The sequence below is a fragment of the Brachypodium distachyon genome, chromosome 1 (assembly GCF_000005505.3).
Source record: "Brachypodium distachyon strain Bd21 chromosome 1, Brachypodium_distachyon_v3.0, whole genome shotgun sequence".
NCBI lineage: Eukaryota > Viridiplantae > Streptophyta > Magnoliopsida > Poales > Poaceae > Brachypodium > Brachypodium distachyon.
In genome coordinates, this window is record NC_016131.3 from 53760534 (window position 1) to 53786245 (window position 25712).

At 42.6% G+C, this 25712-nt stretch overlaps 1 protein-coding gene and 1 pseudogene across 1 annotated transcript; one reads left to right on the top strand and one right to left on the bottom strand.

The window, feature by feature from the left end:
* Nucleotides 1-1617: 1617 nt before the first annotated feature.
* Nucleotides 1618-25712, bottom strand: LOC100827848 (annotated as a pseudogene).
* LOC100827546 (ATP-dependent DNA helicase PIF1-like) lies at nucleotides 7490-8335 on the top strand. The gene has a single exon (XM_010231722.1). It carries the CDS (start codon nucleotides 7490-7492, stop codon nucleotides 8333-8335), a length of 846 nt encoding a protein of 281 aa, XP_010230024.1.

Genomic DNA, 25712 nt, shown 5'->3' on the forward strand with positions numbered 1-25712 from the left:
AAAGGAAACATTTAGCCCAAACAGATCAAAGTAAATTTGAGCACTGGAAATCAACAATAACCGAATCACCTGATCAACACATGCGTATTTATTCCAGCAAAAAAAAAAACAGGTGTATTTTGTGTCTAGCTTCATAGGGATACGACTCGAGGATACAAGACGACTAAATATCGAATCCATGTGTGGTAACAATTGATACTATAACGCTGCGCATCCTCCCATATCATTACTCAACAAAAAAGACAAAATCCTCCAATATCTAAAAGAAGCTATTTGGCGTACGTACGGATTACAATCAGTTAACCCCCTTTTTTGGCTTTAAACAAATCATAGCACGCAAATATTATGACGAGCAAAAGCACCAGCGAGAAACAGATGATCGTAATCAGCCTGTCCTTGGTGTTGTCGATTATCTTGGGCACAAGAAAGACAGTCGCCGCCTCCAGCAGCAGGCAGAAAATGATTTTAAACGCCTGCAGGCCGTTCAAGACAAGAAGAATATGAATGCGATGACATTAATTAAACCTGATCGGCCCTTAATTGGAAACTCAGGCATAGCCACAAAACACACACACATACATATACACAGTGAGTTGTTTTGACAACTCCTTTTTTTTCATCTGGTCAACAGTCAAATTTCATACCTATACCTAATAACAATGTGTGTATCATGCATCAGTGTTCTCCAAAACAAACTTATTCAACAAAAGTTACATATGTTAGGAAGTTATACAATCGACGCAAACTAAGAGAGGCTACACCGTATAATTTTCAAAAAAACATCTTACATATTCCATGAGTTGCTTCGAGAAAATTCCATGTGTCGAAAATTTCAATTACGATTCCACCGTAAAACAATAAATCTGTACTATATATATATATATATATATATATATAAAACAATAAATCTGTACAATATATATATATATATGCACATAGAGTAAGTACGTAACGAACGAAGGCAAATGCAGCACGCGCTAGGGCCTTCATCGTCGCCTGCCATGTCGCCGGTCCGGAGGCCGGAGAGATCAGACCAGCTTAATGGTGTAGTAACGCGGGTGGCGGCTGCGACGCGTTGCTACATATATATGGCTCCGGCCAGGCCCTTAAAGGCAGATGGATCCCGTGGGTAACCCAACACCTTCAATTCCGAGAATACTTTGTGAACCTTCCGTAAATACTCCAGGTTATTTCCTCCTAGTAAAGTATTGTTTCTATAACGGCGGTGTGTGCACCGATCTTGGTACAATGCGTGCGTGCGTAGTTCTCGGGCGTGACTAGCTACTGAACATATGGAAGAAACAGTTTTAGGTTTCCCTAAAAAAAGTTTAGATTTAATACATGGACTGCAAGGAATCCATCGAGTTTGTAAATAGTTTTATCATTCACGTAAGATTACCATTGTACAAGAATGCCCATCATATCCTCTACAAAATCAATCAAGAATTTCATGGATGGTAATATCTAGTATCCACAATAAGGTCAACGTCCCTGGAGACTGGGAGTTTTTCCGTGCGGGATTGGAAAGAAGGGAGTGGCGCGCGGGATTTGTTTTCGTGCGCGGGGCAGGCCCGAGAACTACGCACGCATCGTACCAAAATCTTGCACACACTGACGTTATGGAAACAATATTTTAGGAAATGAAATGGAATTTTTAGGGAAGGTTTACAAAGTATTCCCGGAAGGTGATGGATCAAAGGATGGAATCCATCTGCGCTAGGGCCTGACCAGAGTCATGTATATATGTACCCGGCATACGTCGGGTTACTACACAAAAGTCTTTTTCCCTTGCTCGCTAGCTCATAGCTCATCTTATCTCCTCCGGACCGTCGACATGGCTAACGGTCGCTGCATTCATGCGGTACGTACGTATTTTATGTGCATACATGCAGATTTCTTTACTACTTAATTCTCAGTTTAGTTAGTGCTATGTACGTCCTCCTTCTCCCCCCACGCACGACCGATTCCGATCCCCTTTCTGGGCTTTCCTCCTCCCCCACGCATGGCCGACCACGACCGATTCCCTTCCCGGGCTTACCGATCATAACAGCTTCGCGGGCTTCCCTTCAATCCGTTACCTTTGTGGGCATATAAAAAATAAGACCTGATATCTTCCCATCCCCACATTACCTCCACCTTCCAAACCCAACTTCAGCAATGCACGACCCCAGATGATTGCCACTGATCAATGCTGGTCCCCCATCAACCCCTGATCAACGCTGGTCCCCCAAAATACCTCCACCTTCCATCCATGCTAATCAACGCACGTCCCCCAGCACCAGACCCCTGAGCGTCTCCAGCGGCAGCAGTGCTGAGCGCGACCGCTGGTGCAGGCATCGACGGCCTGGCCACATCAAACAACAAACGGTCAGTACATTCCTGGTGCAAGCTTTAGTTCACCTGACATGCTAGGTCTCAGAAATACATCAGTGAAAGTTCATGCCATCTTTTGCTTTGCATGAATTCATATCTATCAAAAATATCATGCAAAAATATCATACTATTGGTTTATTGGATAAATTCAGATTCCTAATGTACTGTCTGTTACTGTATAGGCTAGAAGTTTGGACCCATTAGTTAAGCTTTAGGTGAATGTACTTTGTGGCGCCGTAGTGAAGTGTTTGATTATGTTGACTGGACTAATTGGCTTGTCTTGCATCAAGTCATTGTAATCTGCCCCACAATTAAGGGGGTCCTGATGAGTTATGTTTATGTGTGGTTCACTTCCAGCTTGAGAAGGTGATTGAAGCAGAAAAGGAAGCTGCACGGCAGTTGGTTCAACAAAAGAAGAGAGACAGAGCTTTGATTGCCCTAAAGAAGAAGAAATCCCAGGAAGAACTGCTGAAATAAGTTGACACATTGCAAATGAATTCATGCAAAGCAGGTTTGTAGTTTATTGGATAAATTCAGATTCCTAATGTACTGTCTGTTACTGTATAGGCCAGAAGTTTGACTTTCTGCTCCACATCATCGAATCTAACCATCATTACGTTTCTTAGTTTTGACATATAATTTGACAGCCTACTTTTTGTTTGCATGTTTGCATTTTTGCATGATATTTATCCAATTCTGATCTATACAGTAACAGACAGTCCCCCTGACTTTGCATGATATTTTTCCTTCAGACAACAGGATGCAGGTTGAAGTTGGATATGCTAATCATGGCCGTGCTGCTCTGCAAGATATTACTAACAGGTGTGCTCAGTCCCCCGATTCGGATCAAGGTAATTTCTCATACCATTGCTGTCAACACGCATGTTTCACCAGAATATAGGCGACTGATTTGTAGTTTACATTGTGATTTCAAACAACATTAAGCGGGCAGATATTACTGACATATATCTTCAGACCCCCAACTCCTTACAATAGGATTCTAATGCAACTTGTTATACGAAGTATATAATTCTAATCGGATATAGTTGTTTTGTTAATTGATAGCTCAACATCCGTCACAAAGTACGATCACATTTCAGGATGCAACACCGTGTGTCCCTGTTCTAAATGGTAACAAAATAGTCTACAGTGCTGTAGTTTATCATCTAGTCCATTCTGTTTTGCGAAGCTAAACCAGGCCACACTGCCAGGTACCTCGTGCATTCAGGAATTTCAGAAACATGATGCTCCAGTCGACAATGTTGCAAACATAAAGGAAAAAAAATCAGGCTAGAAGGGAGCGAGACCAGGCACGCCGGGATAAGCAAACACCAGAGGAAAGGGAGGCCATCAATGCCCGTAGAAGGGAGCGAGACAGAGCACGACGGAATAGTTTGACACCCGACGAGCTTGTGGCGAGAAGGGAGGCACACAAATCACGCCGGAATAAGCAAACAGCCTTGGAGAAGGAGGCCAACAATGCCCGAAGAAGCGAGCAACAGAAATCATGTCGGGATAATCAAACACCAGAGGAAAAGGAATCAGGCAGTGCCCGTAGAAGGGAACGATATAGAGCGACACTGGCAACTAGGATAGGGACACCATGCCCTGAATCCATAGCAATGCCCTGCCCGGAACTAACTGCAAACCCCTGCCCGGAATTAGCTACAAACGTGGCTTCAGCGCCAACGTTTACCATTGGAACTGGCGGTAATGATCACATTTATGGCCAGTTCTTTTCGTAGGATCCTTGGTTTGTTTTTCACTGACCGAGATTGTTTAATAGGTGACGTGGACGCCTTCCTCAAGCGGGTCATGGAGGCCGAGGAAGGAACGCCCTCTAGCCGTGTAACATGTGACAAGGACGCCTGCCGGGATGCCGCTTCCGATGATTTGATGGATGTTGAGTACTATATTTTTTCTGCTGAATGTACGCCCCCTCCTTGTTGTTCTCGATGTTATATGTTGTGTCAAATGGTCATATACATAATATATGTCTCTATCTCTACACCTGCAGGTTGTAATGACGAAAACATGGACATCGACGCGCCTTTGGGGGACTCTCCCGTTAGCAATGTCATCGACCCGTTTGATTTCGTCTACTCCAACGTTCCCGAAAGAACCCATAGCCTGAAGCAAGTCGACGCCTGCAGGCACTGTAAAGCCAAGAAGTGTGAGCACGAGACCGATGGTTTCTGCTGTCGGGGAGGAAAGATACAGCTCACCTACGAGGTGCCAGATCAGGACCCGGAGTTTATGAGGCTCTGGTCTAGCGCTGATGCGGACTCGCGCCATTTTCGGGACAACATTCGGTACTTCAACAGTCACTTCTCCTTCACGACCCTCGGCGTCAGTCTAGACAACAACTATACAGACATGAGATCTGGGGTATACACGTTTCCGGCTCACGGAACAATTTACCATAATGTGCATTCTTTTGGGCCTGGGTCGAAGTCAGAACATTTACAACTCTACTTCTACGACGACGACCCAAGTCTAATTCATCGCACAGAGCTACAAAGATACTGGACCAAGATGTGGTCAAGAAGGTAGCCAATATCATGAGAGGAAACCCCTACTCCGAGACTTTTAGGAGTCTAGGGGCTTGTGAGGGCAGCCTCGCGGAGTACCGTATCGACCTAAACACTGACAAGAAGCTGGATCAACGGACATACAACACACCGATTGCTTCAGAGGTGGCTGCTATCTAGGTGGAGGGCACCGACTTGGCGAGGAGGTTTCAACGCAGCATAACTCTGTATGGGGACAACGAGAGGTATGGCATACATGAGCCACGCAAGGCTGCTATGACCCGCTCTCATACCCGCTATTCTTCCCAAAGGGGGAGCTCGGGTGGCATCCCAACATACCCAAACGAGGCGTAAATTGGGAGCTTGCCCAACGTTCAAGGGCGTCTAGCAACAACGATTCAGGTTGGCCTTCACGACATGATCTAGCACATCCGTTTGTTTAATGCATTATACTACATTTATAACTCTCCTCCCACCTTTTTTATTACGCAGATGCAAGTCACCATCTATGTGTATCTGTTGGGGACTACTACTGTTACAGGTTACAAACGCGACCTGCGATATTCAACCCGATACTGCACGAAGCACGGCTGTTCCAGCAGTACGCAGTTGACATGTATATAAAGATCGAGGGCACGAGGTTGAAATGGTTTCGGGACAACCAGCCACTGATTCGAGCTGACCTGTACAAAGGAGTTGTTGATAGCATCACAGCCGGGGAGACTCGAGCGAGCCAGATCGGCAAAAGAATTGTGCTCTCACGGTCATTCCAAGGGGGTGACAGATGTATGAAGCAAAGGCACATGGATGCAATGGCGTTGGTGCAAAAGTACGGCAAGCCGGACATCTTCCTGACAATGACCTGCAACCCCAATTGGGACGAGATTGTCAAAGAGTTGTTGCCTGGCTAGACTCCTCAGAACCGACCGGATCTTGTCGTTCGTGTATTTAGAGCCCAGCTTGAAGTCTTAAAGGAGATGTTTCTGAAGAAACACATCCTTGGAGTTGTCAAAGCGTATGTTTACGTTGTCGAGTTCCAAAAGAGAGGCCTCCCACATGCCCACTTCCTGCTAATCATGGATTCCAGATATAAGCTCGTGATGCCTGAGCAATATGACCGCCTATTCTCGGCCGAGCTCCCAGACAAGAGTACCCAGAGCTTTACGCCATGGTTGTCAAGCACATGATGCATGGCCCGTGTGGTGTTCTCAAACCCAAGAACGTGTGCATGCAGGACGGGTTGTGTAAAAACAAATACCCAAGAACATTCAACGGTACTACCATGCAGGGGAAAGACTCCTATCCAGTGTATCGTCGGCGGGACAACGGTCGCACCGCTCGTGTACGAGGCCATACGTTGGATAACAGATGGGTCGTGCCGTACAACCCTTACCTGCTTCGTATGTTCAACTGTCACATTAACGTCGAGGTGTGCTCCAGCATCTGCGCGGTGAAGTATCTGTACAAGTACATCTACAAGGGAGGGGATCGCACGTCGATGAACTGGGAACAGCCTGACAGCGAAGGCAACATCAACGAGATTAAAAGATATGTTGACGCGAGGTGGGTTACCCCGCCAGAAGCTTGTTGGAGGATTTTTGGGTTCGACCTCCATGATAACAATCCGTCGGTGCTGCAGCTGCCGCTTCTTCTTCCGGGTATGCATATGGTGTCGTTCAATGCAAATCAGGACCTTAAGAGATGTGGCCGCGCAGGAGAAAGCATCAAAGTCGATGCTAACGGAGTATTTTGAGGCCAACAAAATACACGAGAAGGCAAGAACTATATTGTACAAGGATTTTCCAGAATGGTTCAGATGGGTGCCAGCAGAAAAGTATTGGAAGGAAAGGGAACAATGGCCCCAGGTAGGCCGAATCGTGTCAGCCCATCCGGCGGAGGGAGATAGATACTATCTGAGGGTGTTGCTTAACCATGTTGCAGGCTCTACTTCCTTTGAAGACCTACGAACAGTTGATGGCGTCCTATGTCCAACCTTTCGGCAGGCCGCCGAAAGGAGGGGTCTTATCGAGGCCGACAACACGCTCGACGAGTGCCTGACGGAGGCGGAACAGTGGGCTATGCCATCATCGCTGCGAAGGTTGTTCGCAACAATTCTGGTATTCTGTGAGCCTGGAGATCCGCGTGGTCTCTGGGATAGGCACCTCGACGGAATGTCAGACGACTTCAGACGGTCCCTCACTTGCCCGATTGAGGTAGAGCAGAAGGTATTGCTTGAAATAAGGGGCATGCTGCAGTCCATGGGCAAAGAAATAACGTCCTTCCCTCTTCCGAGTATTGATGAAACATACGACGACACTGGGGGCGAGGCTAGGGAGATAATCGAGGAGTCCAATATCCAGGTCGACGTGGCAGACACTTCTCTAGCGTCTTCCCTTAACGCAGAGCAGAGGTCCGCCTGCGATGAGATACTGGCAGATGTTGACAGCGGTGCTGGAGGAGTGTTTTTTGTTGATGGGCCAGGAGGCACCGGGAAGACTTTCCTGTATAGGGCCTTGCTCGCTAAGCTCTGAGGTGAGAAAAAGATAGCAGTGGCTAAAGCAACTGCGGGTATCGCTGCTTCCATCATGCCGGGAGGGAGGACCGCCCACTCGAGGTTCAAGATACCCCTGACCATTGATGACGGCGCGTCATGCAGCTTCACAAAACAGAGTGGCACGGCCAAGCTACTATCGAAGGCTTCTCTTATCATATGGGACGAGGCCACAATGACCAAGCGACAGGCGATCGAGGCATTAGACAACAGCATGCGCGACATCATGGGCCAACGAGACCGGCCGTTCGGCGGGAAGACTGTCGTGTTCAGCGACGACTTCAGGCAGGTGCTTCCGGTTGTGAGGAAGGGCACACGGGGTCAGATAATAGACGTGAGCCTACGTAGTTCCTATCTATGGGAGAAGATGCGGCAGCTCAAGCTCATGACAAACATGAGGGCTCAAGCCGACCCGTGGTTCGCTGACTTCTTATTGCACGTCGGTAATGGCACCGAGGAGGCCGATGAAGAAGGAAACATAAAGCTCCCTGAAGACGTCTGTGTGCCATCCACTGACAAGGAGAGTGACATAGAGAGGCTGATCGACCATGTGTTCCCGGCTTTAAACACCAGCATGGCCGACCCGAACTATATTACTTCCAGAGCTATCCTCTCGACGAAGAACGACTGCGTCGACAAAATAAACATGCGAATGATAGAGTGTTTCAATGGAGAGGAGATGGTGTACCATAGTTTTGACAGCGCGGAGGATGATCCGCATGGTTACTACCCTCCCGAGTTTTTGAACTCACTTACCCCAAACAGGCTGCCTCCGCATGTTCTTAAATTGAAGATCAACTGCCCCATCATACTGCTGAGGAATATTGACCCGGTTAACGGATTGTGCAACGGCACACGGCTCATAGTCCGGGGATTCTAGAGAAATGCAATTGATGCCGAGATCGTGGTAGGGTAGCAACACGGGAAAAGGGTGTTCCTTCCCCGGATTCCGCTTTGCCCCTCCAACGATGACATGTTTCCATTCCGTTTCAAGAGGAAGCAGTTCCCGGTCAGACTGAGCTTCGCAATGACCATCAACAAGGCACAAGGGCAGACCATACCAATTGTCGGCGCGTACCTACCGAACCCGGTGTTCTCCCACGGCCAGTTGTATGTGGCCTTGTCCAGAGCAACAGCAAGAGGGAACATAAAGATCCTCGCCGTGCAGGATGATGAGAATACGAACAAGTCATACAAAAGGAAGCCAAAGAAACAAAAGATGTCAGTGGTGTCCACCACTAAAAACATAGTGTACAAGGAAGTACTCACTGCATGATGGATAAGAAAGAAAATAACCAGCTTCCATTCAATTCAATTTAATATGTTGGTTTCTGCCTTGCTGCATCTCCTTTCCAGCATGACTTTTTTGGTTGGTTTTACTATATTGTCGCTGAAAGATTTCTTCCTTGCGAATTTGTTGGCCTCAACATGTATGCTGACACTGTTCATTTTCTCATGTTAGATGTTTTGAGTTCAGCCATCTATACTTATATTTCATACCCGTGTTGCTGTATGTTCTGTCATTTTTGTGGATTGTTTGAGCGATGCTTGATGCTGCCTGTAATGTACCCGATTCTAATTCCCATGTTCTCTCGTTTCTTATATGTTGCATGGCCTAATAGTTATTATTTTGTGTCCTTTCCGGGTCAAGTTGGAGTGGTTTGACATGGTTACTTTCTATGTACGGTTGATGACAATTCAGTTTATATGTGCCCGTGCGTTTTAGCCTACTGTATTTCTGTAGCAAAATTCTTTGTGTAACCATACAGACTAAGAGGTTCAGACAGAATTGAGAAATAGGCAATAAAATATATACCAAGTACAGAAGAGGCACCTGAAAGACAATAATAGCAGCTTGATTATTAGAATGGAACCGGCAGAGGTTTGAGTGCACTTCTCTTGCTCCAGCTCTTCTCTTTGCTGCAGTTGAAAAACCGAATCATGTGATTAGTGTGTGATCTTGCCAAGCAGAATAAAAAACGAGTAAGGTCTTACCATTCTGGTAATTACACACATGACATGACTCGCCAGAACCTTCATCATCGTAACCATGAATGGATCCAACAACTTATATACACAGTCTGCTGCCTGACAGAAGAAGAAAAACCCTTCAGTTTCTGCACGGGTATACAACATGTCCTTTCAGTTACAACGTGTCCTTTCAGAGAAAATATGATTACAATGCAAATGGTATCTCCAGGTCATGTTGATGATCTCATTGTAAGCCCTCTAAAGATAGTAAAGATGTGGATTAGCAATCGTTTTCGTTCCAGTCAGTAAGTCATACATTTTCACTTATTTGTTGCACTTCTCACCTCAATTGGTTTCTTCTCCATGTTAAGCTTATTCATGATCAAACTTGCAGTTTTATAACTGGAAAGAACATCCATGCTTCCCATCTTCTCACTACTGGTCATTCTCTTTCTGTTAGCTCCCTGCAAAAAATCATATGGTTCCTCTCAGTTCATGAAATTACTTAGCAATCCATGTCAACAAAGCTGTTCACAAGAACTTGTCAAGTTGCAGTCTTCTTAGACTAATTAAAGTTGTAACAAAACTCCCTCATGTTGCCTGAAATTATGAGAAGCAGAGGACATAAGCTATCTTGTCTAGAGTTCAGAGCAGTGAACAAATAGTTCACAGGAGCAGAGAGCTGCAACTGGCACTTCTGGTAATTCCATAATAAGTCACTGATTCTTTTATGTGTTTCACCATGCTTTTAACTGGACATAGTGTGTCTGTGTGTACAGAAACCGTCATATATAAAGATCCAGAATATAAAGATAGCTATTTTTGAAACTATGAAATAAAATTGTCCTTTCTGAAGTTGTGAGTGTACAGATTTCAGTTCCGGGTTTTAGTTTGAGTTGTCCTTGCTTCTTTTTTGGCATGACATGGTAGATTACGTATTTGTTCATTGCATCTTTCAGACCTTAACAAAGATCAACCATCAGAGTTGACAATCCTCTGTATATGCCCTATTCTTTTTCATTTGTCTTAATGACCCTCTGGATTTTCCATGTCTCTTATCTGTCCTTTTAGAAGTTTGCATGTCTGTTGCAGCCAGGAAGTTTATACATGTGCTCTAATGTCCATACGCATCACAATATCATATATATGCCAGGTTTTTTTTTTACCACATCCACATCCAGGTTTGCATAACTATCGTTTTCCTTTTCTCCAGGTTTGCATGTTTCGAAGCAATAAAAGTTAGTAGTCATCTGAGAATTGGTTTTTGCTTCAAAGTTGAAAAAAAAAGTTAGGTAGTTAATGGCTTAATGCACCAGAATTCCTGTTTTTCTTTAATGGCAAGTTAATGTCCATAGTCATATAGTATGGAAGGAACGAGATGGGGCGCCAACTAAGATAAGGGGAGAAAGGAAGGTGGAGCCGGACGACAAGGAAGAGAAAGATTGCTATTGTGAACCAAACCGTATTCAGTCTTCTTGAAAGATTGTACTATTTTATTATTTGATGAATAGAATGGTCGCCATATTTACCTCATAAACGGAAAGATATACAGATAAATATTTTCCTATAATGTAACTAGAGGTACTTTATATCCTTATATATGGATAGTTGTTTAGGATTTCTGTAATGACTTCTCTTACTTCGTCTTTCATGATCTATGACATGTAAAACCAATATGTACTGCCCATAGGTGTATGAAGATAAACATGATTCTTCATATTTAGTCGACTCACTCGTTTCCAAGCCAATTATAATTTGCACTTGATCATTTACTAGCTTTTCAGAATCTTTTATATTTCCTACAGCCGAAGATTGGTGATGAATTGTTCATATAGTGGACGCCGAGAAGGGGCGGGAGGAGGAGGCACAAAGTCATGAACCTTGTTGAAGCTACAGTATCAACCTTTTTTTTGTTTGACAAGTGCTCCAAGATTTTCAAAGGGGTTGTTTGGTTGTTGTCAAAAAGAAACAATGAGAAGTAGAATCGACTGTTTTTGCATCAACGTCGAGAAAATAATGTTGATATACATATCTTTGACATGTCGAGAAAACAATGTTGATATACATATCTTTGACATGAAATGGCAGTGTACTTGAGTCTCACATGTATCATTTTTTTTATTCCGTTGCAACGCACGGGCACCTAACTTCGAGCTACTGAATCCCAAACTATTACTATCAGTGAACTAGCTGACATGCCACTTAATTTAAAGAAAACTACATATAATTTCGAGCTACTGAATCCCAAACTATGGTATAAAAAATTATAAATATACTCTGTAAGGCCTCAATCTAAAATCCCCTTAACCAAGGAAAGATTTAAGAGCAGCAGCACAAATCCCGTCTCAATCCCGTCTCAATTTATAACCAAGGAAAGATTTAAGATTTGCTAGACAAACGTGGTACCCTTAATAACTGACGACGTTTTAGATGCCTTCCTAAAAACCTGCCCGTGGGAGAGAGGAAGTTTTCGGAAAGGAAGGCTACGAGAGAGGAAGTTTTGTACAGTAAATCTCTGGATAACAAGATTTTTGTTCCCTGCGTGAAATCCTTTGTTTCTTTAATCACGCCGGCCACAACACTTTCCTTTTAAGCTGACAAAAATTCTGGCGTATGAGCATAGCACCGAAATTCAAACTTTGCCGCCAAAAGCCCCTTTAAATACTGCATGTATGCTTACCCGCCAAACTCACCTCTTCCCGGTTGATTTCTTTCTACCCTCATTTCTTTCTAAACCACTCAAAAAGAAAAAATGGTGATGCCATACCGTATGTATCCATCAAGGCGCGTCCATGCACCGGCACCGGAGAACTTCTTTTCGGGAGGCAACATGAGGTATACTGTTTCAGTTTTCCACATGAGTTTTTTCATAACATTTTTTTGATTTTCCAGATCATAATCTGTTTACTCACATAACTAGGGACATGGATGTTGTGAGGACGAGAGATGGGGTAAGACCGAGAGATACACTCTTCCGTACCGTGGAAGAGGTACATATATTCCATGATAGCTGGAGGATTCGGGCAAAGGTCGTCTACAAAGCGCGGATCAGGCGGATTCGCGTTGGCATCCCGTATCTCTGAATAATATTGGTGGACGAGGAGGTAACCAATGATTTTTTTTCTACTTTGAATGTCTTGAAGTATTGATGGTCGTAACTAGTAACATCTTTACATTTTTTTTATAATTGGTGCTGCTGTCTTGTAGGGTACCAAAATTGAGGCTGTTGCGTACGACGACCAAGCGGATCGGTTCAACACCGCTCTCCGCACCGGCTCGGCCTACGTGTTCAGCAATGTGGGCTTCATGGACACAGAAGCGGCAGTTGAGGTCGAGTTTAACTTACCAGCTGATCTCTACTGCAGCATCGGACGAAGAACGGTGCTTGACGCGGCAGCAAATATAATAATACCTGATCTGCCACCGCGGTTCAACGAATTTCACGCTGTTTATAGGCAGTGTGACAGAACACTCGCAGGTACTCCAAAGGATCCATGTCCTTCCTACAAATATTGATTTGTTGCGTTTTACCTAATCTTTTTTACGCAGATGTCATAGGCGTTGTCGTCTATGTGAGTCCGGTGGCGTTTAGACAGACTTACGAGAGACGCATCCCGATCAGAGATGTCCTGCTCGTGAACACAAGGTATGATATTTCTTTTTGTCTCATAATTTCTAATCATATCTTTTCACGTACTAATTTAGTAACGCTATCAGGGCCCAACTAATGTTCGTCCGAGTTTATGACGATCATGTTCGCCGCCACATCACACGGTGGCGACCAGCTGGAAACAGGAATTGGGTCATGGCGGCCACATTGCTGAGGGATGATACGGCACAAGGAGGCCTGACTACAACATACGACAGTATTTTCGCATTTGAACCACCGGGTCCAGCGGCATGGGAGCTACACGATCTTCGTGATACCTTGGTCCGAGAAGCCTGGATTGAGCCATATATCATTCAAAGAAACAATTTGACTCCTCTATGAATAAATGAATTAGGTGGGCCTCAATTTTATTATTCCAAACAATACAAGTTATTTTGGTTGTGTACTTAGTTTAGTTTTTTTTGGAAACGGTTTTTGTTTCGGTAATCCGATTTATATATAATCGCTATTCAAGATTGAGACTTCTGTAATCCGAATTATATATAAATGTTTTTCGTTTGTTCCAAAAAAATATGGCGTGATTATCCTTTTGCTCCCGATGTGACCAAAATACTCAACTAAGAGCAGCAGCACAAATTGCATATCAGTTTTTGGCCATATCATGTCCGGTACCCTCAATAACTGCCTCCGAACTTAAACATGCTCCATCAATCACATAAAAAAATTGGTCGTTTTAGAGGCCTTCCTAAAAACCTGCCCGTCAGAAAGAGGAAGTTATGGGAGAGAAAGGCTACGGGAGAGGGATAATTAACAGGAGAGTTAATGCCTTAATTAACGAGAAAGTTATGGAATAGTAGGCCGTCAACTCTCTATGGCAAGATTTATGTTCCCTGCCTGAAATCAATGGCAAGATTTATTTTCCATAATCACCTAGTTATTATTCGGGTGGCAAGATTTATGTTCCCTGCCTGAAATCAATGGCAAGATTTATGTTTCATAATCACCTAGCTATAATTCGGATGGCAAGATTTATGTTCCCTGCCTGAAATCAATGGCAAGATTTATGTTCCATAATCACCTAGCTATTAATCACGGAGGATTTTGTTTTCAGGTACGGAGGGAGTATGTGATTCCCTACCTGAAATCGTTTCCATAATTAAGGAATACAATAAATGCGGGACGGGTTGTGTTTTCAGGAGTAAATAGAGTATGTGATCCGAGTCATGTTGGTTTGGCAACAAAGAAAAAGGAAATACAAGAGAGAGATTTGAACCCTGTCTGCGAGAGGAGCAGCATAAAGAGGAGGGCAGCCAGCCTAGGGTTCGTGCCAAACCCCCAACACAATCCCACGAACCATGACCGACACCGGCGACAACAGTTTGACCGAACCTGACAACACCCCTGACTCTAGCAACACCGCCATGACACACAACGACTGTGTGGACACGCAAGGTACATATACACTTCTTATCGATCTTGCTAGCTTTGGTTGAAAGGTTGTCGCACTGATTGCATGTTTATGTTAAATATGGTTCTGAAAATTGTATTTGTAAGTTTTTACAAACTGTATTTGTAGGTTCACTATGGGCGTTCTTTGGACATTTATACTGATTAAGTGATAAGACTAATTTAAATGGGTTCCTGACTTGCAATGATTGTTTTTATGCACTGGACAGGGTTACTGTTTTATGACAAAAGCAAAATGATCTCAGTGATCTTGACATGGAAATGCCTGAGTATTAATGTTTGGTTTTCATGATATTTTTCCTTCTCAATCACTCAAGATATTTATTTAGTGGCTTCTGTTAATATAGACGAATAAAGCTACTCCCTCCGGCCGGAATTACTTGTCGAAATATTACACTTTTTACGGATAGATACATGTATTTGGGAAAATTTGAGACAAGTAATACCGATCGGAGGGAGTATCAGTTTTATCAATCAGCAAATCAATGAAACTATGCAATTAGTACTTTTTTCGGAAGCAAGATCATATCATCATAACTCATACCTTGTGCATGTCATCGCTCGAAAAATTACGAATAGCTGGCTCTGTTCTCTGTGGCTTGAGTATATCATATTCTTTCTGCTGATTCTTGGTCACCTGATCCGAATTAACCTCATAAAATGCTGGGAAAATGTCCTACAAAACTATTTCCCATAGAAATTGTGACACGATTAGCAGTAACATATAGATTACCTGGATACTCCTCCCACATAATCCTCCTGCTCCCTTCAGCTGATTTGTCTGGATGCTTTTGTGTCGGAAATCATGACATTCCACAGGATGTACCAAAAGAAGGCTAGACACATATAGCACAATAACTTGCAGGTCAGTGTGACTGAAAAAACTAAGAACATTACTCTTATAGCATGAAACACTTGATGATTTGCCACAACAAAGAAGACAAAAATTGCCATCTTTTCTGTATTTTAATCCTTCTCCACTCCCACCTTAAGCGAAAAACTAGAAATAGTTATGCTTAAAGCTCGAGATAAATATCTCATTCCATAACAAACATATTTGAAGTGCTTCCACCTTAAGTACTTGCCAGTTGCCTGGCAATTTAATTATAGTAAATAAAGCACATAGACTATATTTTCCACGAACATCCAAAAAAAATCACAGATTAATTTTTGACAGCACTATCTCCTTGATACAGACTCTAGCTCTAGCAAAGAAAACTACAAAGCTGCTCCCACATATAGAGTACTTCAGTTTTAATTAAAGAAACATATCTATGAATTATGATAGTAGATTTCATACAAGATCAGAATTCATTAGCCAAGGCTTTCCTGAAGCAACAGCAGGTCAATCAGATGGGCTGCGAGTATTAGATCTTATGTAATAGCTTAAGGCATATCACAGATCCATGCGTATATTCAACCAAACTTAGATTTTGATTTGACTTGGTGGTTGTAATGAATCCAATGGGGACTGCAGATGTAATGGTGGTCCAGGCACATCCATGACATTTCATAAAGCTATTCCCATACATGTAAAGCTTCTTGTTTACATTATTTTGCTGATTTGGGCAACAACATGATCAATTGAAGATGCAAGCTCCACAATTACTTCTACCGTGCCTGAAAAGAAAAACGACTCAAAGCCCCTACAGGTTACAACCAAGCCGAATGCAGGGACGACGGTTTTATCCAAAGGTATCTATTCCCTATACTTTTGTTGACAATGAACGTTCCGTATGTTATCTCTTGACAACTTCATCATGACAGAAGTGGAGTACATCGATTATATCAAATCCAAGTCCTCAGCAGCAGAAGAAAAACTGATAAAGATCCATGATTTGTCTTTGAATTACAAGATTTTGAAGTCTCTTACAGATGACCGAGCATGGATGGAAGGGGATGTAAGTGTAGTTGTATGAATAATCTATATAGCTGTTGTTTAAAATTTAGCGCCTATCTAGGGGGCTTTTCTATACTAATCTTATTCTTTTTATAGGTTGTAAGTGCGTACATATACCACTTACGGACTCAGAACAATATGCTCACGCGAGCCGGTGGAAAGGTTTTTCTAGAAACCTCCATTGGCAATGGTTACCTGAAGTGGGATGGTGGAAACAATGAGGACGGAACGGACATTGATGTCGACCCATCAGATAGAAAACGGCAGTGGATAGTAAATATGGTTATCGAATATCTCGACAGTGACATGGTTAGTACACATCAATACCGGCCAGTTATTTTTTCTGTTTAAGTTTTATTATCTATTCTAGCTAGGACTGCAACTAACAGAACACTTATTTTAGGTCTTTCTACCAATTAATATGAAAGACTCGCATTGGTACATGGCAAGTATCAATGCCCCCAAACGCGTCATACAGGTCCTAGACTCCTTTGGTGTTACCATGAATCGTGTTGACCTCCATAAGACCGTAAGTATTTGCTACTTCATTAAAGTTCAGATATTCTTTCTCTAAAACTAACCCTGCAAACCTTAACAGCTGAAAGGCCTGACCAAGTATATCGAAATAGCCCAACAGACGATACCAGACATACTGTGCAATAAATGGCCAGATATGGAAGTTTCAAAATGGGAAGTGGAGGAAATGCTACAGACGAAAACGCAAACAGATAGGTACGCTCAACACTACTAGATTACGACCACCTTGTCAGATAATGGTCTTGATCGATATTTGAAATCCTACAGCTCATCGTGTGGTCTATTCATGTTGAACTACATGGAGCATTTTACTGGGCATGAGTTGTCCGAACCAGTTGAACAGGTATTTTTCTTGTATCACAAAGTTTCAAGGCATCAACGATATTGCATTCACACATTAATTCCCTAAAAAATTTGTTTCGCAGAGCGCTATGTCAGCTTTCAGACGAAAAATCCCGTTGATATTATTCAACACGGAACTGAACACGAATCCAAGATTTTTCCTTGAACGTGACGAAGGTATGCGCTATGGCTGCTTTTTAAATCATTGTTTAATCACTAACGTGTTCTAACCTTGGTAATTAGATCCCACCCCCGAAATAACCGAACCAGTTGGCACAACAAAAGGAACGAGCATGGGAATTGTGACAGGCACGTCCGAAATAACCGACCCAACGTTTACAACAAAAAAAAGTATCTCTGGAGTCTTCCCGGGCATCTCAGAAGTCACAGCGAAGCAACTTGAAGACGGTTTGGAGCCAGAAAAGGTACAGCCTAAACTTGTGTGTTAATTTGTGCTTCTGAGATGTCCGGGAAATGGTAATTTAACCTTCTTGTTAAATTGTTAAATTTGTAGATTATTGTCGTTGGGTTCCTAAGAAACCTTGGATGGGGAGAAGGATATGCCCATTTCGATATTGATGATTGCACCGGCACCACAATTGTCAGCTTCGTCAAATGGTAGGGTAGTATATAAAATAATATGTATATTAAAATTAGACGGTCAAATCAATAATGATGTTTCGATCTATTGTATAGGGTAAAGGATGACGCGGATGAAAAACAAGCCGCTGCACTCGAGTAAGTGACTATGACCTGCATTATTTTGTGATTGTTGTAAACTACTAACATGTTTTTTTTTGTCCATTTCCTTAAACAAGGGATGATAAGTACTTTTCCGTCATTGCCAACTTCGCACCAAGGAAGACCAAGGGTCATTCTACTGCCATCTTTGTCAGGTAACCTTCCAAACTGTGATGCTGCTAAGGCATTTCATAAAATTATATGCACATACATATGTGCATACGCGCTCCCGTGTATGTACCTATTACTGATTTTAATGAAGTAATACGTACTATCCTTGCACCTTATAAATAATGCGGGCTATCCTTGCAGGCCTATTACTGATTTTAATGAAGTACCCCTCCATTTCCTGAAGTGCATAAAAAACGAGGTCGAGAGAGGCCGAGGAAAACAAGAGGCCGTGGAGAACCATGAGAACAAGTGAATGGCATGAACCTTCTTAAATTTAATATGTGCATTAAAGTATCACAAGTCTTATTGTATTACTCCTTTTGTAACTTTTTAGTTATGCTATATTGGCCTCTCTGTTTTCCACGCAATTGCGTGGAACACTCTTGATTTCTATGGTCGATACACTTGCTAATTCCTATCCTATTAGCAATGTCTAACAAATTGCTAATTGCTAATTCCTATCCTATTGCACATCTTCAGATGCCTTAATTTTTACCATGCAAATAGGATAGATGGTAAAATTTAACTATTAAATGCCTTAATTTCGGAAGCAAGTCACGAGTAAATTTTCGGTATATAGCTAACCTTTCACTTTTTTCTGTCAAAATATCCATTTGAGAATCATGATATTCTTTTCACAACCTAGGTCCAGATCTGTATCGACCATGTGATGAACCTAATTATATCATGGAAGGTTGCTTGTAATGGATTGCTTCCAATATTTTTAGTTTAAGTTATTTTAGTCAGCCTTTTTTCAAGTTTTTTTGCATTCTTCTCACAGTAAGTGCCAAGAAAGCCTACACATCTCCAAATTATCAAAGGGCAACCAAAATAAAAAAGGATTAATAGGCAATCCTGAACTCGTCAGGAGATTACACTTAAATTATATAACTACTCTTAATTTGGGTGATCTATTTCAGCTACTTTTTTTTGCCTATTTATTTACTTATTTATGTTGATAACAGGAAAATAGAATGGAAAGGCCATGCCCATATATACACGCAGCAATGAAGCAACGAGACGGGGGAAGGAAAGCGAAGAATCAAAGAAAAAATAGGATGACATACCCAGAGGCGAACAGTGCTGAAGCTGACGGTGAAGCTGGCCATCTCGCTCCCAGGTCCAAGTCGCTGGTGATGACATAGGCGCCGAGGGAATCGAGCAGCCTCCAGGCCCTCCTGCGAGTGTTCCCTGTTACTATTTTCCATGCAACCGGTCTTTTGTGTTTTAATACTTGCATCGATGCATATGTGAGGCTAACCCATGTCTTTTCACTGATATATTTTTCTAAACTATTTTCAGTAATCAAATTTTTAAATACATCATATGAAATTGAAATTTAGCACAATGATATCTTCAAGCTTTGCTTTATGATTTAACATGGAGCATGCGCTACTGCTGTGAGAAATGCTTATGCTTGCACAGTTCCCTCAATTCACTCTCTAGGTGCAGCTACAAGTGAGCCTTGCTGATCATAACAACTTAGATTTACAAGTCGGTATATAGCCAACCTTTCACTTTTTACTGTCAATATATCCATTTGAGAATCATGATACTGATGTAATCATGAAATCAGTTATGTAACATTCCCAGGCAATTATCCAATCCAAAAGATGTAAAGAGTCTAATTAGCTTCACAATCCACACAAGTAGATCAAAGCAGCTTTTATAGAGATTTGAGGTTCCACTGTAGGTATTAAGCATTAACAGTTTAACACCGACGTAAATATAGTAACCAGTGGATTGATAAAGTTTATTAAAACTAACATCCTGAGAAGCCTTAGCCTCAACTGTGTCATCCATCAACTTTTGGACATCATCGATATTTATCTCACTCTATATAGACTTAAGGGATGCATTTGCAGTCTTTAGGCTTTCCAGTACAGCCTTTTGCTTACTTGCTAATTCAATGTCTGCCAGCTACAACATGCAAACAAAAAGTAGGCTGTCAAGTTATACGTCAAAACTAAGAAACATAATGCTGGTTAGATTCGATGATGTGGAGCAGAAAGTCAAACTTCTGGCCTATACAGTAACAAACAGTACATTAGGAATCTGAATTTATCCAATAAACTACAAACCTGCTGTTCCACATTCATTTGCAATGTGTCAACTTGTTTCAGCAGTTCTTCCTGGGATTTCTTCTTCTTTAGGGCAATCAAAGCTCTATCTCTCTTCTTTTGTTGAACCAACTGCCGCGCAGCTTCCTTTTCTACTTCAGTCACCTTCTCAAGCTGGAAGTGAACCACACATAAACAGAACTCATCAGGACCCCCTTAATTGTGGGGCAGCTTACGGTGACTTGATGCAAGACGAGCCAATTAGTCCAGTCAAAATAATCAAACACTTCACTACGATGCCACAAAGTACATTCACCTAAAGCTTAACTCATGGGTCCAAACTCAAAACCTCAAACAGCGAAACAATTTTTTTAACCAACATACTATTACACAAATCAGATTGTTTGCACTAGCAAATGATTGCTATACCGATAGGCGATAGCATTAAAAGGACAAGATCATGGATGGTACATAAATATAATGGCATGCACTAGAAGCCAACTGGTTTTTGCAATACGCCACGTAAAGTAATACTCCTGATTTGATAACCCAAATGTCGCTTACTGACATTCATCTTTCTAATTGGTGACTCAAAACCTCCACTCCTGATTACATAGCTAGACATTCTAAATCTTCGACATTAAATATACTCCCTAAGGCTGAAATAGGATGACATACCAGAGGCGAACAATGTTGAAGCTGACGGTATGTATTGAATTTAAAACCTCATTTTTAACACTACTAAAAACCAACCAATCATGCTGAAAAACTAAAGACTGCAGCAGCAATGCGACGGCAGTAAAACTTTCAGATGAAACAACGCAAGCTAGACAGGGAAGGTTCATGAGAAGAAGAATGAAGAGAAATCAGACACTGACCTTGCCATCGGTGAGCAGCCTGAGATCATAAACAGGAGTGAAATCCGGATTGAACAGCCCAAAATGCCGCTCATCAACAGGTCCAGGCTTCTGGTTCTCATCAAACAAGGAAAACAGATACGTCTCAAAAATCCTGTTGGGCATCAACGGCGTCCCCTTGCCACTGCTGCAAACCCTCAACATCCCTTCATTAAAATCCTGCACCTCCTTCACCCCAACCCCAACCTGGTCCGCCTCGGCCTGCGTCGGCCACCCAGCCTCCCCGACAGCGACTTCCACATCCCCGTACCCGAGCTTGACCATGGCCGTGTAGATCGCGTCCATCTGTGCCTCGAACATGCTGGTGTAGTTGAGCTTGGTGGCCGGGTCGTAGATCCTTGCGTTGGGGCGGAACAACGCGTAGTTGAGAGTCTGCGGGTTGTAGCTGAAGTAAGGGTACGGGTTGACCATGAAGGGGGGTTTAGTGTCGCGGTGGAACTGCAGCATGGATGGGAAGAGCTTGGTGTTGTAGCCAGCGCGGAAGGTGGCGTTGGAGGGGATCCCGTCGGAGGGGGCCAGGATGCCAAGGTAGTACGGGGTGGAGACACGGATGGAGGGGAAGCCTTCGGATTTGAGGGCTTGGGCGAGGCGGCGCATGGCGGGGAGGAGGGAGAGGATGAGGTTTGGGTCCGGGGAGGGGAGGCTCTCATTGCCGGCGAGGAGGAGGGTGATGTTGGTGGCCGGGGGGCGAGGTTGGCCCGGATCCAGGAGACGGCGGTTGTGAGGCCGGTGGATTTGTTGGCGAGGGAAGGGAGGAGGGAGTTGGTGAGGGAGCTGAGATTTGGGCTGTGGCAGGAGCATGCCGGCGGGGAGGATCGGTGAGATCCAGAACGAGACCGCGAGGGAGGTGAGGGAGCTGAGAGGGTGAGGAAGCTGAGAGTGTGATTGAGTGGGTGAGAAGGGATAGGTTTATTTCTTTTTTGTCTTTTTTTCCCTACATCTTTAGTTGTTGCTAATCTCGTTCTTTGATTAATTGTTGCTAATTTCGTTCTTTTTGTCAAAATAATTCTATGCTAACTCCCTTGCTAAATACATACCATAATTAAAACAACTTTGATAAGGTTGGATGATTTATTCTTTACGCAGAAAAAACATGATAGCCCATAGTTTGCTAGATCTTTCGTATATACGGCTTCCTATTTAAGATACTTGTTACAACTATGTTTAGACATTTTTCTCTATTGTCAATTGTGAAATGATATATTTTCCTCCGTTTGATATTAAGTGACTCAAATTTGTCTAAAAATAGACGTATCTATGTACTCAAATATTCTAAATACATGTAGTATTTTTTCGATTGACGTGTCTGTATCTCCTACGGCTAATTTCTAAACAAAATGCTTAAATATTAGTCAAAAGTATCGGAGCCATTGGATTACTATTTGTAGACCATCCCTACTCTCTCCTCTTCATCTTTAGTTCAAAATCCCTATCTTAGTACATATGAACCAGATCCAACGGTTAAGCATGTAATCAACTTATCTCTAAATAAAAAACATGCGGCCAAAACTGTTTGACCATATCTCATGCGATTGTTTTTTAAGTAAGAACCTTAAATCTCTCTCATTCGATTAACATGTCCATGAGTTTGTTAGTCCGTAGCAACGCACGGGCACTCCACTAGTGATTTCTTATTTTACAGTGGACTCTTATTTGAAATTTCAACACTTGGTTGTTTTTGAAGCAACCCAACGAATATGTAAGATGTTTTATTACATATGAGACATGAAAACTTTTTTTTTCTAGAATATAACCAAGCAGGTGTATACGAAACTTACAGTGTAACTTCTCTTAGTTTGCGTGGATTGCAACTTCCTAACTTATGTACTTTTGTTGAATAAGTTTATTTTGGATAATATTGATGCATCATGCATATTGTTATTATTAGGTGTAAGGGATGAAATTTGACTATTGACCAATTGAAAAAAAAAAGAGTTGTCAAGACAATCACTGTGTATATCTACGTGTGTGTTCTTTTGGCTTTCTAATAAAGTGCCGATCATGTTTGATGTATTCTTCTTGCCTTGAACGGCCTGCAGGTGTTTGCCATCACTGCGTGCGTGCTGCTGGAGGCGGTGGTTCTCGTTGTTTTTCCCATGATGATCCCTGACACAGCAGGCAGGCTGGCTACGATCATCTGTATTTCGGTGGTGCTTTTGGCCATCTTTATTCCTGCGTGCTATACTTTTTGGACGTCAAAAAGAGAGGGTTAACTGATTGTAATCCGTACGTACGCCAAATTGTCAAATACTCCTAGTTTAAGGATATGTGAGGATTTTTTTTGTCGTGAAATGATATGGGAGGATGCGATATTTAGTTGTGTTAGAGTTTGAGTTGTATCCCAATGAAGCTGAACTCAAATACACATGTTTTTTTGCTGGAATAAATACACGTGTGTTGATCAAGTCGTTCGGTGATTGTTGATTTACGTCTGGGTTTAATGGCACCAAACTTACAAAGGCACCAAACTTGGCACCAAAATAAAATCTAGACCATCCATTAATGTGCATCTAACGTCCCACTCCCACGGGTGAAAAAAGAAACTTGTATAATATCTGGAGCAAAGTAGTTTGAACAATGAATCCGTCACCATCTTCATTGTATTCGAAAATAGTACTAATAGTTGAGTTTCACTTTAGAAACTAACTTCAGGAAAGTTTGTTTTTCATCCCTTATGTCGTCAAATATTTGTGCTCTTACCATCATTGTATTGTTAAATCTGACGGGCGCGGCAACACGCGTCATGATGATCTAGTTTAGGACAGTAAAACTGGGCAGTCTTCAAGCCCTCTCGCGCCTCCATCAATTGCGACCATCTGATCGGGCACTCGAGTGAAATCTAACCGTTTGTTCATGGGCCTTCGTCCTTCGAGTGAAATCCCCAAGAGAAAAATTGATGGCTTGTGGTTAATCAGGCCGAGTGGGCCGTGGCCTGTCCCTGCAGCTACCGATCCTCGACTCACCGTCTTCCTTTGCCTTAATTTTCTGTTCGTAATTGACGAGCCGCCACCGGCGGAATCATCAATCATGGCGATTGACCTCCTACATTCCATTCTCTTCTCTTTGCTCTCTATTCCTTAGTTCCAGTTGCGGCAACCTATCCGATTGCAGCCCCAGCAAACCCCTAAAACCATAGCTGCCTGTTCGGGATTGGAGATGAGAGCCGGCGCTTGGAGTGTGGCGGCCACCGCTTGGGCGCGTTGCGCGTGCCCGTTGGGCTGTTGTTAAGGGAGGTCGACCATATCGTGCCCCCCCCCCACCCACCCACGCCCCTGTCTCCGTCCCTAAGGGCATCTCCAATGGTGGTGGTTACTAATTTTCTTCTCTTTCTCCTTCGACATGTTTTTTCTTTTTTTTCTTCTTTTTTCCGATGGGCCCATATGTCATCCTCTTCCATTTTTGGTACCCATGAAGAGGCTGTTACTTCTTCAAGTACCCACTACCTATTCATTATATTGAAGCATTTTTTTGATTGGACTAGTACTACTTTGTACTCGTGTAGTATCCATTGTTGAAGATGCCCTAAGAGTCAGGTGATTCGGTAGACAAACAGCAATATCAAAGATTAGTTGGGCGTTTAATTTACCTATCCCACACTAGGCCAGACATTGCATATGATGTTAGCATAGTGAGCATATATATATGCATGACACTCGCTCCAGTCGTTAGATGCAGCATTTCGAATTCTACGGTATCTCAAGAGTTGCTCTGGGAAGGGCATTTTATTCTCTAATCATGGACACCTTAAAATAGAAGGATTTACGAATGTTGATTGGGCTGGGTGTTTGGACGATAGAAAATATACAGCTGGGTATTGTACATTTGTAGATGGTAATCTTGTAAGCTAGAGAAGTAAAAAAAAGGAGAGTGTAGTTGCATGATCAACTGCTGAAGCGGAGTTTTGGTCTATGCCCTCGGGACTATGTGAGTTAATGTGGTTGGGGATTTTATTATCTGAGCTTCGATTACTTGCTGATGGACTTCTCAAACTCTGTCGTGATAATCAGGCAGCAATCAACTTAGTGCATAACCCAGTCCAACATGATAGAACCAAGCATAAGCATGTTGAGATGAGGAAATTATCGAATGAGTTTTGTTAAATCTATAGATCAGCTTGCTGATCTATTAACAAAAAGTGTTAATGGTGAATCTTTCATGAAACTGTCTTATAGATAATTTTGCCCCATCTTAAGGGCGAGTGTTGGTAGGATCTGTTTCAGCAAACAAGTAGAGGGACTAAGTTGTATTTTTTATTTTGTATGTACATCAAAAGAATGGAGAAGAGAAGGAGCACCAGAAGTTTCAGGAAAAGGTCCCCAAAAATCCCTATGTCTAATTATGCTGAATAAAAATAATTTAATAATGGTGGGTGGGTAACTTAACCAAATAAAATAGGGCAGAGGATGTCTTCACATAAGTTGATCCATCGAGACTTTCTAGACTGACGACTTCTGATAAGTAGTAGCCAGCTGTCCTAAAATACTCGGCAGATAGACCGTACCGTTGCTCGAACTCGCATGTAACTCTTCTGCACACTCCAT